Raw genomic sequence first — 16,660 nt, forward strand, 5'->3', positions numbered from 1 at the left:
ATACTAAATACTTTACTTTTCTCTCCTCTATTCCATAAGAATCATGGTTTTAAACAACATGACAAAGGCAAGATGAAAAACATTTCAGTAACAGGAATTACAGGGCTGACAACAGAAGCAATATCCAAGTTTTTACTAACTCAATAAAATCTCCGTAACATATCTATGAAAGAAATAACATACAAAACAACACATCTAGTGGAAAATGTTTTAAAGTAAATTTCAAAATTAGAAACAGGAAGTCTATTAGATTGAAGCAACAGCATGCAAGACTTTTGATTTTTTTTTTCTTCACAAACAGCATGACAGTATGTGGCAATTACACCACCAATATCTTTTTTTAACAAAGTCACAAATATATCTTAATAACTTAAAATAATTTGATGCAGTCTCACATGGAAAATTAGTCAACACAGAGAAATTTATTTATACAGGAACCATAACTGGATAGATAAAATACAAAAATGAAGGTGATCGTCATAATCCAAAAAGAATGATGGAGAACAAGGAAAGTTATCGGGTGAAGCTTTTCAAGGATCAGTCTCTGAATTCAAGTTTCCTCACATTTGTCTCAAACACATTAAAGAACATGAGTTAATAGTAGCAGAAAACTGGGAAGCATTGAGGACAAGCCAATAAGCCAAAAAACCCCCAACAAATAAACAGAATAATAAGGTATAAGTCTAATAATACAAGATAAAATTTGCTCTTGTTGATACTTACCAATAGTAAACAATATAATACAATGTGGGTACAGTAATGACACAGATAACATTCTAGGATATGACATAGATAACCTGCAATCTGGTAAACACTCTCACAGAAAAAAGGAATTACTAATGACATTGTCTTCTCAGCTGTTGTGGTCCATTACATTCAAGAAACACAAACTCACACTGGAATCGGTGGTAGTAGGGCAACTACAAGAATCTTATGAAGAGACAAAAACCAGATTTTGTATGCTCATCTTAGTGAGCTGACTAAAAAATAATACAAGAAATGCCCTTGAATGAATATAATAGATCTAACAAAGGGGTAACTATTTAGGTTAGAAATTAAAACCAAATTTCTAACCATCAAAACAGGAAAGTTGAAGAATAGATAGGGAGAAAGGATAAAAATATACTTTTGAACTAGTTATAACTATGAAAAACTAGACAATATAGTTTGTTCATTTTTAGTGATCTCTTAGAATGAATTTATGCTACAGGGCAACAATGTTCTTGAACACACCCTGTAATCTTGGCCCCTTGATCATCTCTGAAGCTTTTCTGATCATATAGATTTTCTCTGAGGGAAGAAAGATACTAGACATGGAAGAATAGAAAGCAGTCTAATTCAGGGACCGGAGTTAGGGGCACAAGATGGAGCATTTACACCCCAGGGCACAGACAAAGCTTATCATAACTTCTGTTTACTACAAGCCAATAGAAAACAAATGCATATGAAAATAAAATAAACACAAACTCAAAACAAAAATTCAGGATACCTCTGCAGTAATTCAGTTCCTATATTATAAACATTTGAATATTAAATCAATAGTTTCAATAACAAGTGCTCAGAGATGAAGTTTTACCTGCATTGGAACAGGATCTTTGAGGTAATATCCTTCAACAATCTGTTCTTTTCTATAATGTTCAATGATCTCTGCAATACTGTTCAAATAAGAAAAATAGTATTTAAAATGGTAAATCAATTTATTTTTTCTTTGTATGAGACATGCAATCACACATTTCCTCACAAATTTATAATAAAAATCAAGTGTTAAACATTATAATCTCATTTGCAGCAATGACAATCTACTAATACATTTAAGTCAAGAAAATTCACAGAACTGTATTTATTTATTCTAAACTTCACAGAATATTTTCAATCAGTTGTTAAAAATGCATGTATTGAGTATGTCTGGGATGGAGTTAACTTTCCCCATAGCAGTCCTCACAGTGCTGTGCTCTGTATTTTTAGCTAAAAAGGTGTTGATAAACAACCAGTTTTGGCTACTGCTGAGCAGTGCTCCCACAGCATCAATGCTGTCTCTCCAACTCCATTCCTCAAAAGCCAGTAGGTTGGGGGTGGGCAAAAGCTTGGGAGGGGACACAGCCAGGAGAGCTGACCCAACTTGACCAAAGGGATATCCCATACTGTATGATGTGCTCAGCAATAAAAGCTAAGAGAAGGGAGGGCATTCATTATTAAGGCATTTGTCTTCCAAAGCAACCACTATGCATACTGAGGCCCTACTTCTCAGCAAGTATCTGAACATTACTTGCTCATGGGAAGAAGAGAAAAAAAATCTTGTTTTTCTTTTGCTTCCCTGTGCAGCCTTTACCTTTCTTTATTAAACTGTCTTTTTCTTGACCCACAAGTTTTTCACCTTGTTTTTCTCTCAGTCCCACTGAGGGGGCTGGGGGGCAAGAAGGGGTCTTGGTGGGCACCTGGCAACCAGACAAGGTCAACCCACCACAATGCCAAATGAGTACACTACCTTTTCCACATTCAAGTAACATGCATTTCTCAGCTTTCCAACCAGGCTGAAAACTGTTATTTTATTGGTAATAATTTTCAAAGTTCTAGAGTAACTAGGGAAGGGGAATGGAAGATATTTCAAACTGTGGAAATCAAGTTCTTTCTAAGAAGGGAAGAATGGGAAATAAAAAAAGTTTTGTAACATGAATTATGCAGATGGTACTTCAAATCACTGAACCATCATGTAAAATTAAATACCCAGTCAGTAACATGTCTCTATGGGTAAGCTTACATTCTAATTACCAAAGTCAGGTTTAAATTCTATTTTGAAGGATCAGGAAAGAAGTAGTGACAATCTAAAATTCATCATATCTTTGAATTGTTCTTATTTTTGCAGTTATTGAAAGTTACATTGTAATAAAGAGAAGTTAACATCAACACAGATGAAATATTCATCTATGAAATATAAACCTGAAGATAAAGAGGTAATTCAGAAGAAAACAAAAACATACATTATGTGTTTTCTCATTTCATATAGACTGTTAGCTGTGTGTGCAAATGCAATCAAAAAGGCACACATGATAGATCTTTGGCCTACTACAATTGGATAAAATTTTATCAAAAGGAAAAATATAGGATACTATAAAAATGATCGTAAAAACAATCATTAAATACATGTAACTAAAACAATAGAAAGAAATCTATTTGCTTTTCCTCAATTTCATTCTTCTAAAGCTATGAACTAGTGTATATGCATTAAGCTAAAAATGTTTACAGGAAGATTAGTTATTTTTCAAGTTTGTAATGACTTGATTTTCTCAATATTACTAAAACCCAAATAAATTTAAATTTTTATTGATATGCAACATGCATATGCCATTTTCACTATGAAAATTTAAGCTTTACTACACGGCATAAAAGAATCACTCACTGTTTTTTGCATGTTGAACAGCTATAGCCAACATGAGGGCCATCAATAGTTTTATACAATTTCATTAGCCCTCTTCTCCCCCACACAAACTCAACTCAGATGGTCATTATCTATTGTCTTACCACTGAAGCAGTCCAAATGACGGAACAAACCAAACATTACAAACAGAAAGATACTACATATAATCAAATACACTTGAGAATGAATTTGTAAGTCATCCAAGTTATCTAACATAAAATACAAAGCATGAGATGGAACAGACCACAAAAAGAATCAAGGTGACAGGAAAAAAAGGATGTATAAAATTTTTCAGCATCTGAGAGCAACAAAATCCTACTTACACAAAATACATCAAGGAAGGTATAAATAAGCATGAATTTTAAAAAATGAATGGGTAAACTTTGTTCGATATGGAGAAATAAATGAGTCTCAATACTACACTACAGTTACATTAGTAATTGTAAAATGTTTAGCATAGTTTATTAGGCTGCCTAGATCCTAGCTACTTGGATAATTTTAAAAGTATCTAATCATAATGAGTAGTATCAGTCTTTTAATACTTAATGAGTGAATTAAGTTATTCCAAAAGCTGATGATAAGGACAGTAGAACAGAACAGCACAGCCCTGGAGAAATAGATAAAGGATGTAACTTAAGCAAACAAAAGTCATGCAAAATGCAAACAGGATGCCAGCTCAGCTCTGTGCTCGTTAGCTGCCGCACAGGCGCAGGAAGGGGTTTTGCCCTCCAGCATCAGCTGGCAGGGGTGCTTTAAAAGAGGTTTTAGGGAGCGTGGGGACCCAGGGCGTGGCATGGCTATAAGGGCACGGCAGTTTTTGCAAGGCAGGGCAAGCAGGTAGGACTGAAGATTTTTTATTTTAGTTTGCAGTTCTGTTGGTTAGTTTTTAGCTTTTTTCTTAGCAATGGTTTGTACACAATCCAAAACTGCAGTTAGTGAAAGTGTATGTAGCCAGGTAGAATCCTCCAAGAAGGATGTGTCTGTCCAGACCCATTCCTGTGAGGAGTGTTTAAGCTTATCAGTGGCATCAGGGGGAGTTGCAGAAGTCTGCATGCAGTGTGAACAAGTGAATGATCTCCTTTTGTTGGTGGCTGAGCTTAGGGAGGAAGTTGATAGACTAAGGAGTATCAGGGAAAGTGAAAAGGAAATAGATTGGTGGAGCTCTGCCCTTTCATCTTTAAGAGAGGCCCACCAAGAGTCAGAGGACTCTTATGCTTCCCAGTGTCAGCAATAGAAGGACACCTGGTGGATGAAGGGAAGAGGAAATGGGTTCCTACTCAGGTAGGTAATGGAAATTTCCCCCAACTCCCATCACCTACCCAGGTGCCACTTCAGAATAGGTATGAGGCCCTGGATTTAGAGGGTCAGTTAGATGATGCAGAAGAAATTGATCTGCCCACTGAGCCTCCCAGTTATGTCTCATCAGTCAGACAGATTACTACTTCTAACATTCAAAAGAAAATAAGAGTAGTTGTCGTGGGTGACTCCCTTCTGAGGGGAACAGAGGGCCCCATATGTCGACCAGACCCAACTCACAGGGAGGTCTGCTGCCTCCGTGGGGCTTGGATATGGGATATTACTGAGAGACTTCCTGGGCTGATTCGGCCCTCTGATTACTACCCACTGCTGATACTCCAGGCTGGAAGTGATGAGATTGAAAAGAGAAGTGCTAAGGCAATAAAAAGGGACTTTAGGGCATTGGGTCGAGTGGTTGATAGGGCAGGAGTACAGGTAGTGTTTTGTTCAATTCCTTTGGTGGTGGAAAAGTATGATGAAAGGAATTGGAGAACTCACACTATCAACAAGTGGCTCAAGGGTTGGTGTCATCAGCAGAATTTTGGGTTCTTTGATTATGGGGCAACTTTTTCAGTGCCTGGCCTGTTGGAATGGTTGGGTTTCATTTCTCTGAAAAGGGTAGTAGGTTTTTAGCTTACGAACTGGCAGAACCTATCAAGAGGGCTTTAAACTAGATTTGAAGGGGGAAGGGGATGGACTATCTGGGGGCAGGCCCAAGGGTGATAAACTTAAGTTAGGGGTGAAGTCATTAACCCAACTGAGGTGCATGTATACTAATGCACACAGCATGGGTAATAAGCAGGAAGAGCTTAAAGCCTTGGTGCAACAGCAGAATTATGATGTAGTCGCTATCACAGAAATGTGGTAGGATGACACACATAGCTGGAGCGCTGTGCTGGATGGCTACAAGCTCTTCAGAAGAGACAGGAAAGGGAGAAGGAGTGGAGGGGTGGCCCTTTATATTAGGAAGGATTTTGATGCCATAGATATAACTAGTGGTGATGATGAAGTTGAATGCTTATGGGTAAGAATTAAAGGGAAGGCCAATAAGGCTGACATCCTACTGGGAATCTGTTATCATCCACCCAACCAGGAAGAAGAGGTGGACAATCTATTCTATAAGCAGCTGGAGAATGTTTCAGGAACACCAGCCCTTGTTCTTGTAGGTGACTTTAACCTACCAGACATCTGCTGGGAACTTAATATAGCAGAAAGGAGGCAGTCCAGGAAGTTCTTAGAATGTATTGAGGACAACATCTTATTGCAGCTGGTGAATGAGCCCACCAGGGGTAGGGCTATGTTAGACCTGTTATTTAAAAATAGAGATGGGCTGGTAGGAGATGTGGTAGTTGGATGCCACTTGAGGCATAGTGATCATGAAATTGTAGAGTTCTCGATATTTGGTGAAGTTAGGAGGAGTATCAATAAGACTTTTATATTGGACTTTCAGAGGGCAGACTTTGACCTATTCATGAGGCTTGTCCAGAGAGTTCCTTGGGAAGTAGTTTTTAAAAACAAAGGAGTCCAGGAAAGGTGGGCATGCTTCAAAACAGAGATCTTGAGGGCACAGGAACAGGCTGTCCCTGTGTGCCAAAAGACGAGTCAAGGAGGCAAACATCCAGCCTGGATGGGTAATGAGATTTTGAATAAACTTAGGAATAAAAAAAGGATGTATCATCTCTGGAAGGAGGATCAGGTTCTTCAAGAAGCATTTAGAGGGGTTACTAGGGCATGTAGGAAGAAAATTAGGGAGGCCAAAGCTCAGTTTGAACTTAATTTGGCAACTTCTTTAAAGGATAAAAAAATCTTTTTACAAATATGTTAATGGTAAAAGGAAGGATGAGAGCAACCATTGTTATCTATCCGATGCAGGAGAGAACTTAGTAACTGCAGATGAGGAGAAGGCAGAAGTGCTTAACACCTTTTTTGTTTCAGTCTTTAGTGGGAAGATGGCTTGTCCTCAGGATAATTGTCATACTGGGTTGGTGGACAGTGTCAGAGAACAGAGTGGTCCTCCTGTTATCCAGGAGGAGGTAGTCAGAGAAATGTTGAGCTGCTTGAATGTCTACAAATCTATGGGCCCAGATGGGATCCATCCCAGGGTGATGAGGGAGCTGGCAGATGAGCTGGCGAAGTTGCTCTCCATCATTTACCAAGTCCTGGCTTACTAGTGAAGTTCTGGATAATTGGAAACTGGCCAATGTGATTCCCATTCATAAAAAAGGTACAAAGGAGGATCCTGGTAATTATAGGCCAGTTAGCCTGACCTCAGTACCTGGTAAGATAATGGAACAATTTATACTGAGTGTCATCATGCAGCACTTACAGGATGGCCAGGGTATTGACCCAGCCAGCATGGGTTTAGGAGGGGTAGGTTATGTTTGACCAACCTGATCTCCTTTTACAACCAGGTGACCCGCATGGTGGATGCAGGAAAGGCCGTGGATATTGTGTATTTGGACTTCAGCAAGGCCTTTGACAGTGTCTCCCACAACATACTCCTGGAAAAGCTGGCAGGCTGGGGCTTGGACAGGTGCACTTTTTGCAGGGTTAAGAACTGACTGGATGGCCAGGCCCAGAGAGTGGTGGTGAACAGTGCTGTATCCAGCTGGCAGCCAGTCATCAGTGGTGTACCTCAGGGGTCTGTATTTGGGCCAGTTTTGTTTAATATTTTTGTTGATGATGATGACATGGATGAGGGTATTGAATCTTTCATTAGTAAATTTGCAGATGACACTAAGCTGGGAGCGTGTGTCAATCTGTTGGAAGGTAGGAGGGCTCTCCAGAGAGACCTGGAACGATTGGATGGATGGGTGGAATCCAATGGGATGAGGTTTAATAGGTCCAAGTGCCAAGTCCTGCATTTTGGCCACAATAACCCCCAGCAGTGTTATAGGCTGGGGATGATGTGGCTGGACAGCACCCAGGCAGAAAGTGACCTGGGGGTTCTGGTCAATAACTGACTGAACATGAGCCAGCAGTGTGCCCTGGTGGCCAAGAAGGCCAATGGCATCCTGGCCAGTATTAGGAATAGTGTGGCCACCAGGAGCAGGGAGATCATTCTTCCCTTGTACTCGGCATTAGTGAGGCCACACCTTGCGTGCTGTGTCCAGTTCTGGGCCCTTCAGTTTAGGAAGGACATTGAGATGCTTGAGCATGTCCAGAGGAGGGCAACAAGGTTGGTGAGGAGCTTGGAGCACAAGCCCTATGAGGAACAGCTGAGGGAGCTGGGGTTGTTTGGCCTGGAGAAGACTCAGAGGTGACCTTATCGCTCTCTACAGCTTCCTGAAAGGTGGCTGTAGTAAGGAGAGGGTTGGTTTCTTTCTTCAGGCGGCAACTGACAGAACGAGAGGACACAGTTTTAAGCTGCGACAAGGGAAATATAGGCTGGATATCAGGAAAAAGTTTTTTACAGCAAGGGTGATAAAGTATTGGAATGGTCTACCTGGGGAGGTGGTGGATTCACCATCTCTGGATGTGTTTAAGAAAAGACTGGATGTGGCACTTGGTGCCATGGTTTAGTTGAGGTTAGGGTTGGGTTGGACTTGATAATCCTGGAGGTCTCTTCCAACCTAATGATTCTGATTCTCTGCAAGGCTGACAAAGCAGAAATTATGCAAAACAATGATATCGTGCTTATTCAAAAGCAGGGCTCAAGGAACATCCACCTAAAAAAGGACACCGGATGTTGAAGACTACCAAAGAAGCATATAAGGACTTCTGATAAGGGGTGTGACTATGTAGAATAAAGCCAAAGAAGTGGGGATAGCTAATAAATACGTATTACATATACACATCAAGTAAGCAGGGATAGCTAATGAATATGTAATCAGTGTGTATGATAAAAAATGTTCACTTGATGCTCAGGGCACTTGATTAGAGGAAGGATCCTCCAAGTGATCAGCATGCTGTAATAAAGAATGCCTACTTTCTAAAACTCAAAACTGTTGTGGAAAGTTTTCATCTGGCCAATTTTGGTATCATTTTTTGGCAACTCTGGATGAGACACTCTGCCTGATCTCCCATGGATTCGAGGGGTCTTTGGATCTTCACACTGGATCTGGGACTTTCCTGGACAAGACCACAGACCTTTGGACCAGTCTGGGACACAAGTAAGATCCCATTAAATAATAAGTCATTCTTTTGGGAATCCTACCCAAATAAGATGTGTGGATCTTCCAGCACAGTGAGTGGGTTATTTGGTATTCTGGAATTCGGTATTTGACTTGGTTTTATCAATTGATAATTGTCTTGTATTTGTATTACAGCATTTTGGGTCTACTATATGCAAATGGGTAGTGGAATACCTAAAGGAGGCATTCTGAAAAAAATCCCCACTTGGTTGCATTTTGTGATACTGGAGAATGATTGGCAGGCCCCCATGGGGGGAACAGTGACTAGGGAGAATTTGATGGTGGCTGTTGTACAAACTAGACTGGAGAAAAGTGGCCACAAAATGGAACCTTGAATACATTGTTCCACTTAATATTGTTTTTAAGATGGTGTTGAGGGTTAGGTTTGTTCATTTTTTACTCTAAAGATTTTTTTTCCCCATAGGTTACTAGGAGATTAAGTACTGGGTGCTTAAGGGTGCTTGACCAAAACAAAGAGGTGGCCGAAAAGTTCGGAGGGGGAGATAAAGCAAGTTTTGGGGCAGGTAAAGGACAGAGCTGGAGGCAGCTTGCTCTCTTGCTCTCAACATTCACAGAGAGAGGACCGCCAGGCTGCTGCATGCTGCGGGAGGAGTTCACCGTCACCAGAAAGTCCGGCCCTGGGAAATCTACCATCATCTCGTGTGCCCTGGAATTCTGAGCTCCTCTGCCTGCCCTGCTGGAGCTGGGACAGCCCTGCTCTGCTGTTGCAGCTTCTTCGGCACTGCTCTTTTTGCTACAGTGTGACCCTGCACCCCCCTGCCCTGCCGGGACATCCTGCCATTCCAGCCACCAGCCCGGGACTTTCCACTGTTCCAGCTTGGTGCTCCGAGGGTCCTGCAGGAGCACCGAGACCAAACTGCCCTGGGTTTTTGTGAAGCAAAGCCCTCAAGGTTCTTGGTACTGTTTTGTTATTAATGCTGTAGTTGTTGATTTGTTTGCTTTGTTATACATACTAGGAAAGAACATTCCCATCCCCATACCTCTGCCTGAAAGCCCCTTTAATTTTCTAAATTATAATTTGGAGGGAGGGGATTTGAATTCTCCATTCCGAAGGGAGGCCCTGCCCCTCCCTAGCAGATACCTGTCTTTCAAACCAAGACAGATTTGAACAGAGATGGGATGAGGTTAGGTATGCTGATATGTTTTACACTTAGCAGAATCATCCAGAATGGCAGAAAGATTATGGCTTGAATACAGCCTCCTCAGATCCTTTTGTGCTGGCTCTTGAAAAGGAGAATGAAGGAAAACAGTTAAAATATTACTCTATGTGCAGCATAGAACAAATTTGTTCTAAACATCTCCCTGATAAGGAAGACGATTTAGATCTGATGGTCAGTCCTAATTGCAGGTTGGATGGGGGAACAGATAATCAGGCTTCCAAGACTGATATTATGAGGGAAGTGGTGTGTAAAGAGGCAGATTTAGCACAACTAGAGGAGAGGATCAAGAGGATAGGGAAGATGTCTCGAGAAACAGAAGATTTTAGTCCAATTGCAGGGAAAACTAGAGCTTAACACAGAGATATGATAGTAGCTTCCCTCCATCAGGCAGTAGGTGCACAGTCCAATCACAGTACAAGTGCCATTTCCAAGTAACAGACCTTAATAATTGGAAGTCGATGGCTGGCACCTACCTTCAAATACTCAAAAAAACATTTAAAAAATTTTGAAAAAAGTTGCAATTATGGAAGGAATTTTCAAAGCAATGGTGATCCCGGGGAAAGGAAGAGGGTTAGCGTGTGGACAACTTACCTCAAAGTCCCTGCGGGAGACTTGGTATTAATCAGTGTACATACTGTAAGAAAAACAGGCATCGGAAAAAGAATTTTCTGCAGTTGAAACATAAAAGCTTTCCTCTCATGGCCATCATTGATGATGACTGAGGGAGACTGGAGGATTCATACCCACCAGAACCTCTGGTTACAGCTAAGCTGGGGAATGAGGAGGTAAATGAGGAGGTAGAATTTTTAGTAGATAAGGGAGCTAGCTACTCTGTGCTAAATACAGTAAAAGGAAACTTGAGTAATTATTCTATAACAATCATTGGTGCAACAGGGAATCCTGAAACTGGGACATTTTTCAAAACCATTGATTTCAAATTAGAAAAGCAATGGATGACTCACCAGTTTTTGTATGTACCCAATTCACCAAAGCCTGTCCTTGGGAGAGATTTATTGAAAAAATTAAATGTTGAAATCAAATCTAAAAATGGAAAAATGCAGCTTATTATTCAAGAACCTAATTATGTGGAAGCCTCTATTTTTGCACTATAGTCTCCGAAATTGGATGTGATCCATCTGCCAGTATCACTTGAGGATGCAGTGATTCCAATAGTCTGGGCTGGAGAGTAGATCCTGTGAAAATTAAATTGAAACCTAGAACAGGACCAGTAAGGCAAAAGCAATGCCCTTTGAAAATTGAAAGTTGCAAGGGGTTACTACCCCTTGCGGAAAAATTTATAAAAAATGGCCTACTGAAGGAATGTGAATTCAAATTTAATACCCGTATTTTGCCATTTAAGAAGGCAAACGGAAAGGATTACTGGCTGATAAGGGACCTTAGTGCATAAATAAGATAGTAGAAGATATACACCCAGTAGTAGCAAATCTTATACCTTGCTAACAGCCTTGAGTGAAAAATTAAAATGATTTACGGTATTAAATCTGAAAGATGCCTTTTTCTGTATCTCTTTAAGTACTGAAAGTCAAGAGCTTTTTGCTTTTGAATGGGAAAATCCAAATACAGGGAGAAGAACCCAACTGACTTGGATGGTTCTATCGCAGTGGTTAAAAAATAGCCCCACCATATTCAGAAATCAATCTGCAAAAGAAGTGGAGGAATGGAAAAATCAGAACCCTCTTGGAGTCTTGTTACAGTATGTCAATGACATTCTGATAGCCACTGAAACTAAACAGCAGTGTTGGGATCAGACTGTGGCATTGTTCAGTTTTCTGAGTGTAAGTGGATATACGGTATCCAAAGACAAAGCACAAATAGTCCAGACCACAGTAATCTACTTGGGTGTAGTAATGCACCTCACACCCCCAGCAGGTGTTTCCATATAGGGAAAAATTTAAGGCTCACCCCTCAAGTTAAAGAACCCAGATTCTTCCATAGCCTTCTGACAAGGATTGGCTCAGGGCCAAGAGAGAAGCATCTATTGGATCTTGTCACCGTTCTTCAAACCCTGTATCTCTCTCTATTGGCTGCAAGCCAGGTTATCCCTCCTAAAACATTGTGTATTTAAGAAAGAGCACAAAAGAAAGTAAAGGCTTTTCGAGATGTAGCAGGGTGTCTGCGGTTTCTCAGGCGCCTGTGCACATCTTATTATTTGTTTTCTGTAATGTTTTGTTATTTTTTCTTTATTAAACCTTTTGATTTACAAAACACCTTTGAGAAGCAGTCTCGCTCAAATTAATTACAGCCACTTTTCTGCCAGGCTGGCCCTCAGAGTGTGGGTAAAACCCACACGTGGCTCCTGAACAGTAGACCAGTCACATTGAATGGACTTGTTCAGGTTTTTTTGGTTTGTTTTGCTAACTGAGCCCTCAGGTCAGCTAGGCCATTTTTTTTCCCTTTGTTTGTGTTTTTTTTTTTTTTTTAATCGGGCCCGTGTCGAGTTTTTTGGTCGTAAAAAAACCTCAGACATTTGGAGCTGAGAGCCAAGAGAGGGGATTCTCAGTTCAAACTCCTACGCCGGTGGAAAGGAGTCTTAGCCAGAGCTGGATCCTAGAATGCAAAGTGAAAAGACTACCCCGAGTTTGGCAGAGCCGAAACTGAAGGCAAAAGTCACAGCATATCTGAGGAAACCAGAAGAGAAACCAAGGGAGCTGGGAGACGCCACAGAGAAAAGCGTTTCTGGTGAGTGACCCCAGCAGTTAGAAGAAAGCGAGACATTAATTTTTGTTTATGACTTTAATTTGAGAAAAAATACTTTGAAAGACTTTTAAAAATGAGTCTATAAAAGAAAAAAAAAAACCTAACGTAGAAACAGGACTTTTATGAGATGAAATTAAGTAAAAGACATGCAGTCTAGAGAAAAAGATATACATTGTAACATTAGAAATAAATTAACCGGAGAGACAGGTGGTAACATACCTCGGAGCCAAACTATTTAAAAAGTAAAAAACCAGCAGCTCCAGTCAAGAAAATGTAGAAGAAAAAAAGCATGCTTTGATTTTGTAATCCTGAAAAACAGCCTGTTCCTAACCCCGAGCCTGAAAGGCAGAGTGAAGCTGCTTCCGGACGGCTTCACCCTGCCCCCCCGTGCAGAAAAGGGAACAAACGCTGGCCCCGTGAGTGACTTTTCTGTCTCCTATATCCATCTATCCTTCTGTTTCTGTCGTTCCCCTTCTATCAATAATTGTAAAAAGAAAGCAAATTCAAAAATGTGCCAGGCAGAAGTTTGAAGAACTTGCCGAAAAAAATGTCCTTTGTGACCAACCCATGTGGCAGGAGCCATATTGCTTCAGCTTTGTGGGCAGTTACCTCTGCCCAGCAAGGCACGCCCACTGCAGCTCGTCACAGCCCTCGTGACCACCCTTAGCACAGGAGAGGCACGCTCCCGGCTCAGGTGACTGTAAACTGAGACTGTGGCCCCTCCCCCCCCCCCCCCCCCCCCCCCCCCGCAGAGAGGGGGAGGAGGTAGGAAAGCCGAGCAAGCCCGATGATACCCGAAGACAAACCGACACAAGCGGCAAAAGGGGGGATTTCCTTCCCCCGCAACCTGTGGTGCCCAGCAAGAACAGACCGAGTCAAAAGCACCAAAGAGGCAGCACAGGAAGAAACAATGAAACAGCAGCCACAAGTCCCAACACCCAAGTAGCAGCACAAAGCACAGCGAAAGACCTCTGCCTCGATGCAGTGCCAGTTTTCAGGACAAGTACAGGCAGCTCCAAGACAGCAGCGGCGAAAAGCGAAACTGGAGCCCAGCCCGACTCCGGCAGAGGCAAGAGACAGTCAAGACCCCCCCAAAAGAAAGAAACCAACTACAGCAGGCAAAAAGAAAGAAGAAAAAGACTTAAAATATCTTTAAATTACTGCTAACTCTAACCGAACCTTTTTAATTTTTTTACAGCTTTGCAAGAAAATCCCACTTTGTAAACTGAAATTTAGAGAAAAAAACCCCTCATCTAATTTAAATTAAGCCTTTTTGTTTTGTCAATTAAGTAAAATTGTAGTAACTTACCCAAAAATCCATATTTCAAGCTAATTATAAAAGATACTTCCAAAATAATTTTCCCTTACGGGAAAAAATTTTGCAAACATGATTAGCTTACCTATGTGTCTATTTAGAATAATTGCTTCAAAATTCAAAAAGTTTTTACGAATTACCCTTATAAATAATACAAGAAAAATCTCTAATTATTAAATTTATCTTTTAAAATTAATTTTAAAATCTTTTAAAATTCATAAACCCCTAAATATAATTTGTTTTTATAAATAGCTCATGAAAATTTAAAAACCTCATAGTCATATAACAAAATCCAAATATCAAAAGATAAAAATCAGATTTTAAAAAAGTCTAAAACCCATATCTCAAAATCAAAAAAAGCAACTATCTGCATGGTTTTCAAAGTTCATATTTCATATTAACAGATTCTTTATATGTTACAGGTAATAGAAAAAACAATGACCTCTACTCAAGAAATTCTAATCAATTGTAAAAAATACTGATAAATACTGATCCTTTCTCTTTTTCTCAGCAGCAGCCGAGTTCTGTCACAGATATTAAATCAAACACTAAATTCCTAAGTTTTATAACAGATAGTAATGTAATAGCAAACTTCTAACCATGCATCTAACATCAAAATACATAAGCACTTGTAAAAAATATCTCACATATTTCTAAATCAGACAAAAGCAGCCATGCCCAAACTAAAATTAACCTCCAAAATAAGGAACAAGCAAATGTAACAGTGTCAGTCATTTGAGCAATTCAAACAAATTAATTTGTCTAACTACATACTTTTTAAAGTAAGCTCTACCTCAACACATAAAAGGCCAAACATACTATTAAAGCATTTCTTGTAAGTACTTCTCATTCTTAAACGTAGTTTTCAAAATTACACAAAATTTTCAACATATCAAACATCAAATTTACCACACAATACTTCATTCAAAGATGAAGCTATTGTAAAAACACATTCCATAAAAACTAAAAATGGGGGAGTTTACTATTATAAGAAGATTAAATGTATATATAGTTTTGTAAATTCTCATATTCAGAAAAATCAGAAAATATGACAATTTTACAGTCTGCCTTTTTGTGTCAGGGAGAGAGTTTTGTTTGTCTTCACAGGTACAGACAAAGCTCCTGCAAAAGATGTCAAGTCAACGTCAGAAAAAAGAGAGGACTGAAGAAAACAGCTAAACCATGTCTCCAAAAAGGACTTCTACACCTTGACGCAACCCAGCAGTATTCACATTAGAGCATTTTCAAAGCAGAGACTGAGTTTTTGTAAAGTTTAAACTAGTTTAAAAGTATTCTTTGTACTAAAAAAGGTTTTATAAGTAATTACTATCATATTAATATTAATGTTATTATCTTGTTCTTAAACTGTATGTTAAAAAAGTTTACAAAATTCATTAGCCTAAATCCAGTGCAGACAAAACAACATAGTTCACTTGAAAAAATCTCCACAAACAAAAGTTAAATAAAATTAATAATTAGAGAATAAATATTAATATTAAAAATAATAATTAAAATAATTGACTAAAAAATAAAATAAAAAGTACCAAATTCAAAACTATTTAACCAATATTACCACAATTGAGTTATAAAACCAAGTTATTAAACAATAAGTTATTAACATAATTATAATTCTCAACAAATGTGAGAATTTTTCAAAGTAACTATTTTTCTTTTTTTTTTTTTTCTTTTTTATAATATAATTAAAAAGGGTGAGATGTAGTAATGCACCTCACACCCCCAGCAGGTGTTTCCATATAGGGAAAAATTTAAGGCTCACCCCTCAAGTTAAAGAACCCAGATTCTTCCATAGCCTTCTGACAAGGATTGGCTCAGGGCCAAGAGAGAAGCATCTATTGGATCTTGTCACCGTTCTTCAAACCCTGTATCTCTCTCTATTGGCTGCAAGCCAGGTTATCCCTCCTAAAACATTGTGTATTTAAGAAAGAGCACAAAAGAAAGTAAAGGCTTTTTGAGATGTAGCAGGGTGTCTGCGGTTTCTGCCACACAGCTGAAGCAGCATTTGACACAGAACAGACCTATATTCTAGCATCATACAAATATAGTGGTAGAAACAAATGTGCATGCTAAAATTGTGTGGGTTGTCTGTGCGCGGCTTATTATTTGTTTTCTGTAATGTTTTGTTATTTTTTCTTTATTAAACCTTTTGATTTACAAAACACCTTTGAGAAGCAGTCTCACTCAATTACAGCCACTTTTCTGCCAGGCTGGACCCTCAGAGTGTGGGTCAAAGCCACACTTGATGTTTGAAATTTTCCAAGGACAAAGGAGGCTGGGACAGGAAGGAGAAGAAGCAATTTGCCAACTCCCACAGCCACAGACCGTAAGAGAGTTGCTTGTATTTCTCGGGATGGTTGGATGGTGTTGCCTGTGGATCAGCACTTATGGGTTGTTAATAAAGCCACTGTATGAGCTCTTGAAGACATCTTGTGGCAGGATGTCCCCCCCTCTACCACAGAAAGCTTATTTACTCTGTCCATCAGCTGGTGCATAGCTCTGGACATTCTCCCCCCCCCCTCACATGAATGGGTGAGTAACCCAGGCTGGACAGATATATGGCAGTGAGTTATCTCTGGCACCAAGG

General features: G+C 39.7%; 1 protein-coding gene across 4 annotated transcripts in view; it reads right to left on the reverse strand.

Moving 5' to 3' along the window:
• LOC310922176 (ras GTPase-activating protein 1-like) overlaps window positions 1-16,660 on the reverse strand; it is a 147,419-nt gene that overhangs the window by 62,622 nt on the left and 68,137 nt on the right. For all 4 annotated transcript variants that reach the window (XM_083882591.1, XM_083882592.1, XM_083882593.1 and 1 more), the window contains exon 9: window positions 1,577-1,655. In XM_083882591.1, the coding sequence (XP_083738717.1) occupies window positions 1,577-1,655 (79 nt within the window). The remainder of the gene's footprint in view (window positions 1-1,576; window positions 1,656-16,660) is intronic.

Source organism: Zosterops lateralis (genome assembly GCF_965231275.1).
Source record: "Zosterops lateralis genome assembly, chromosome: W".
NCBI classification, from domain to species: domain Eukaryota; kingdom Metazoa; phylum Chordata; class Aves; order Passeriformes; family Zosteropidae; genus Zosterops; species Zosterops lateralis.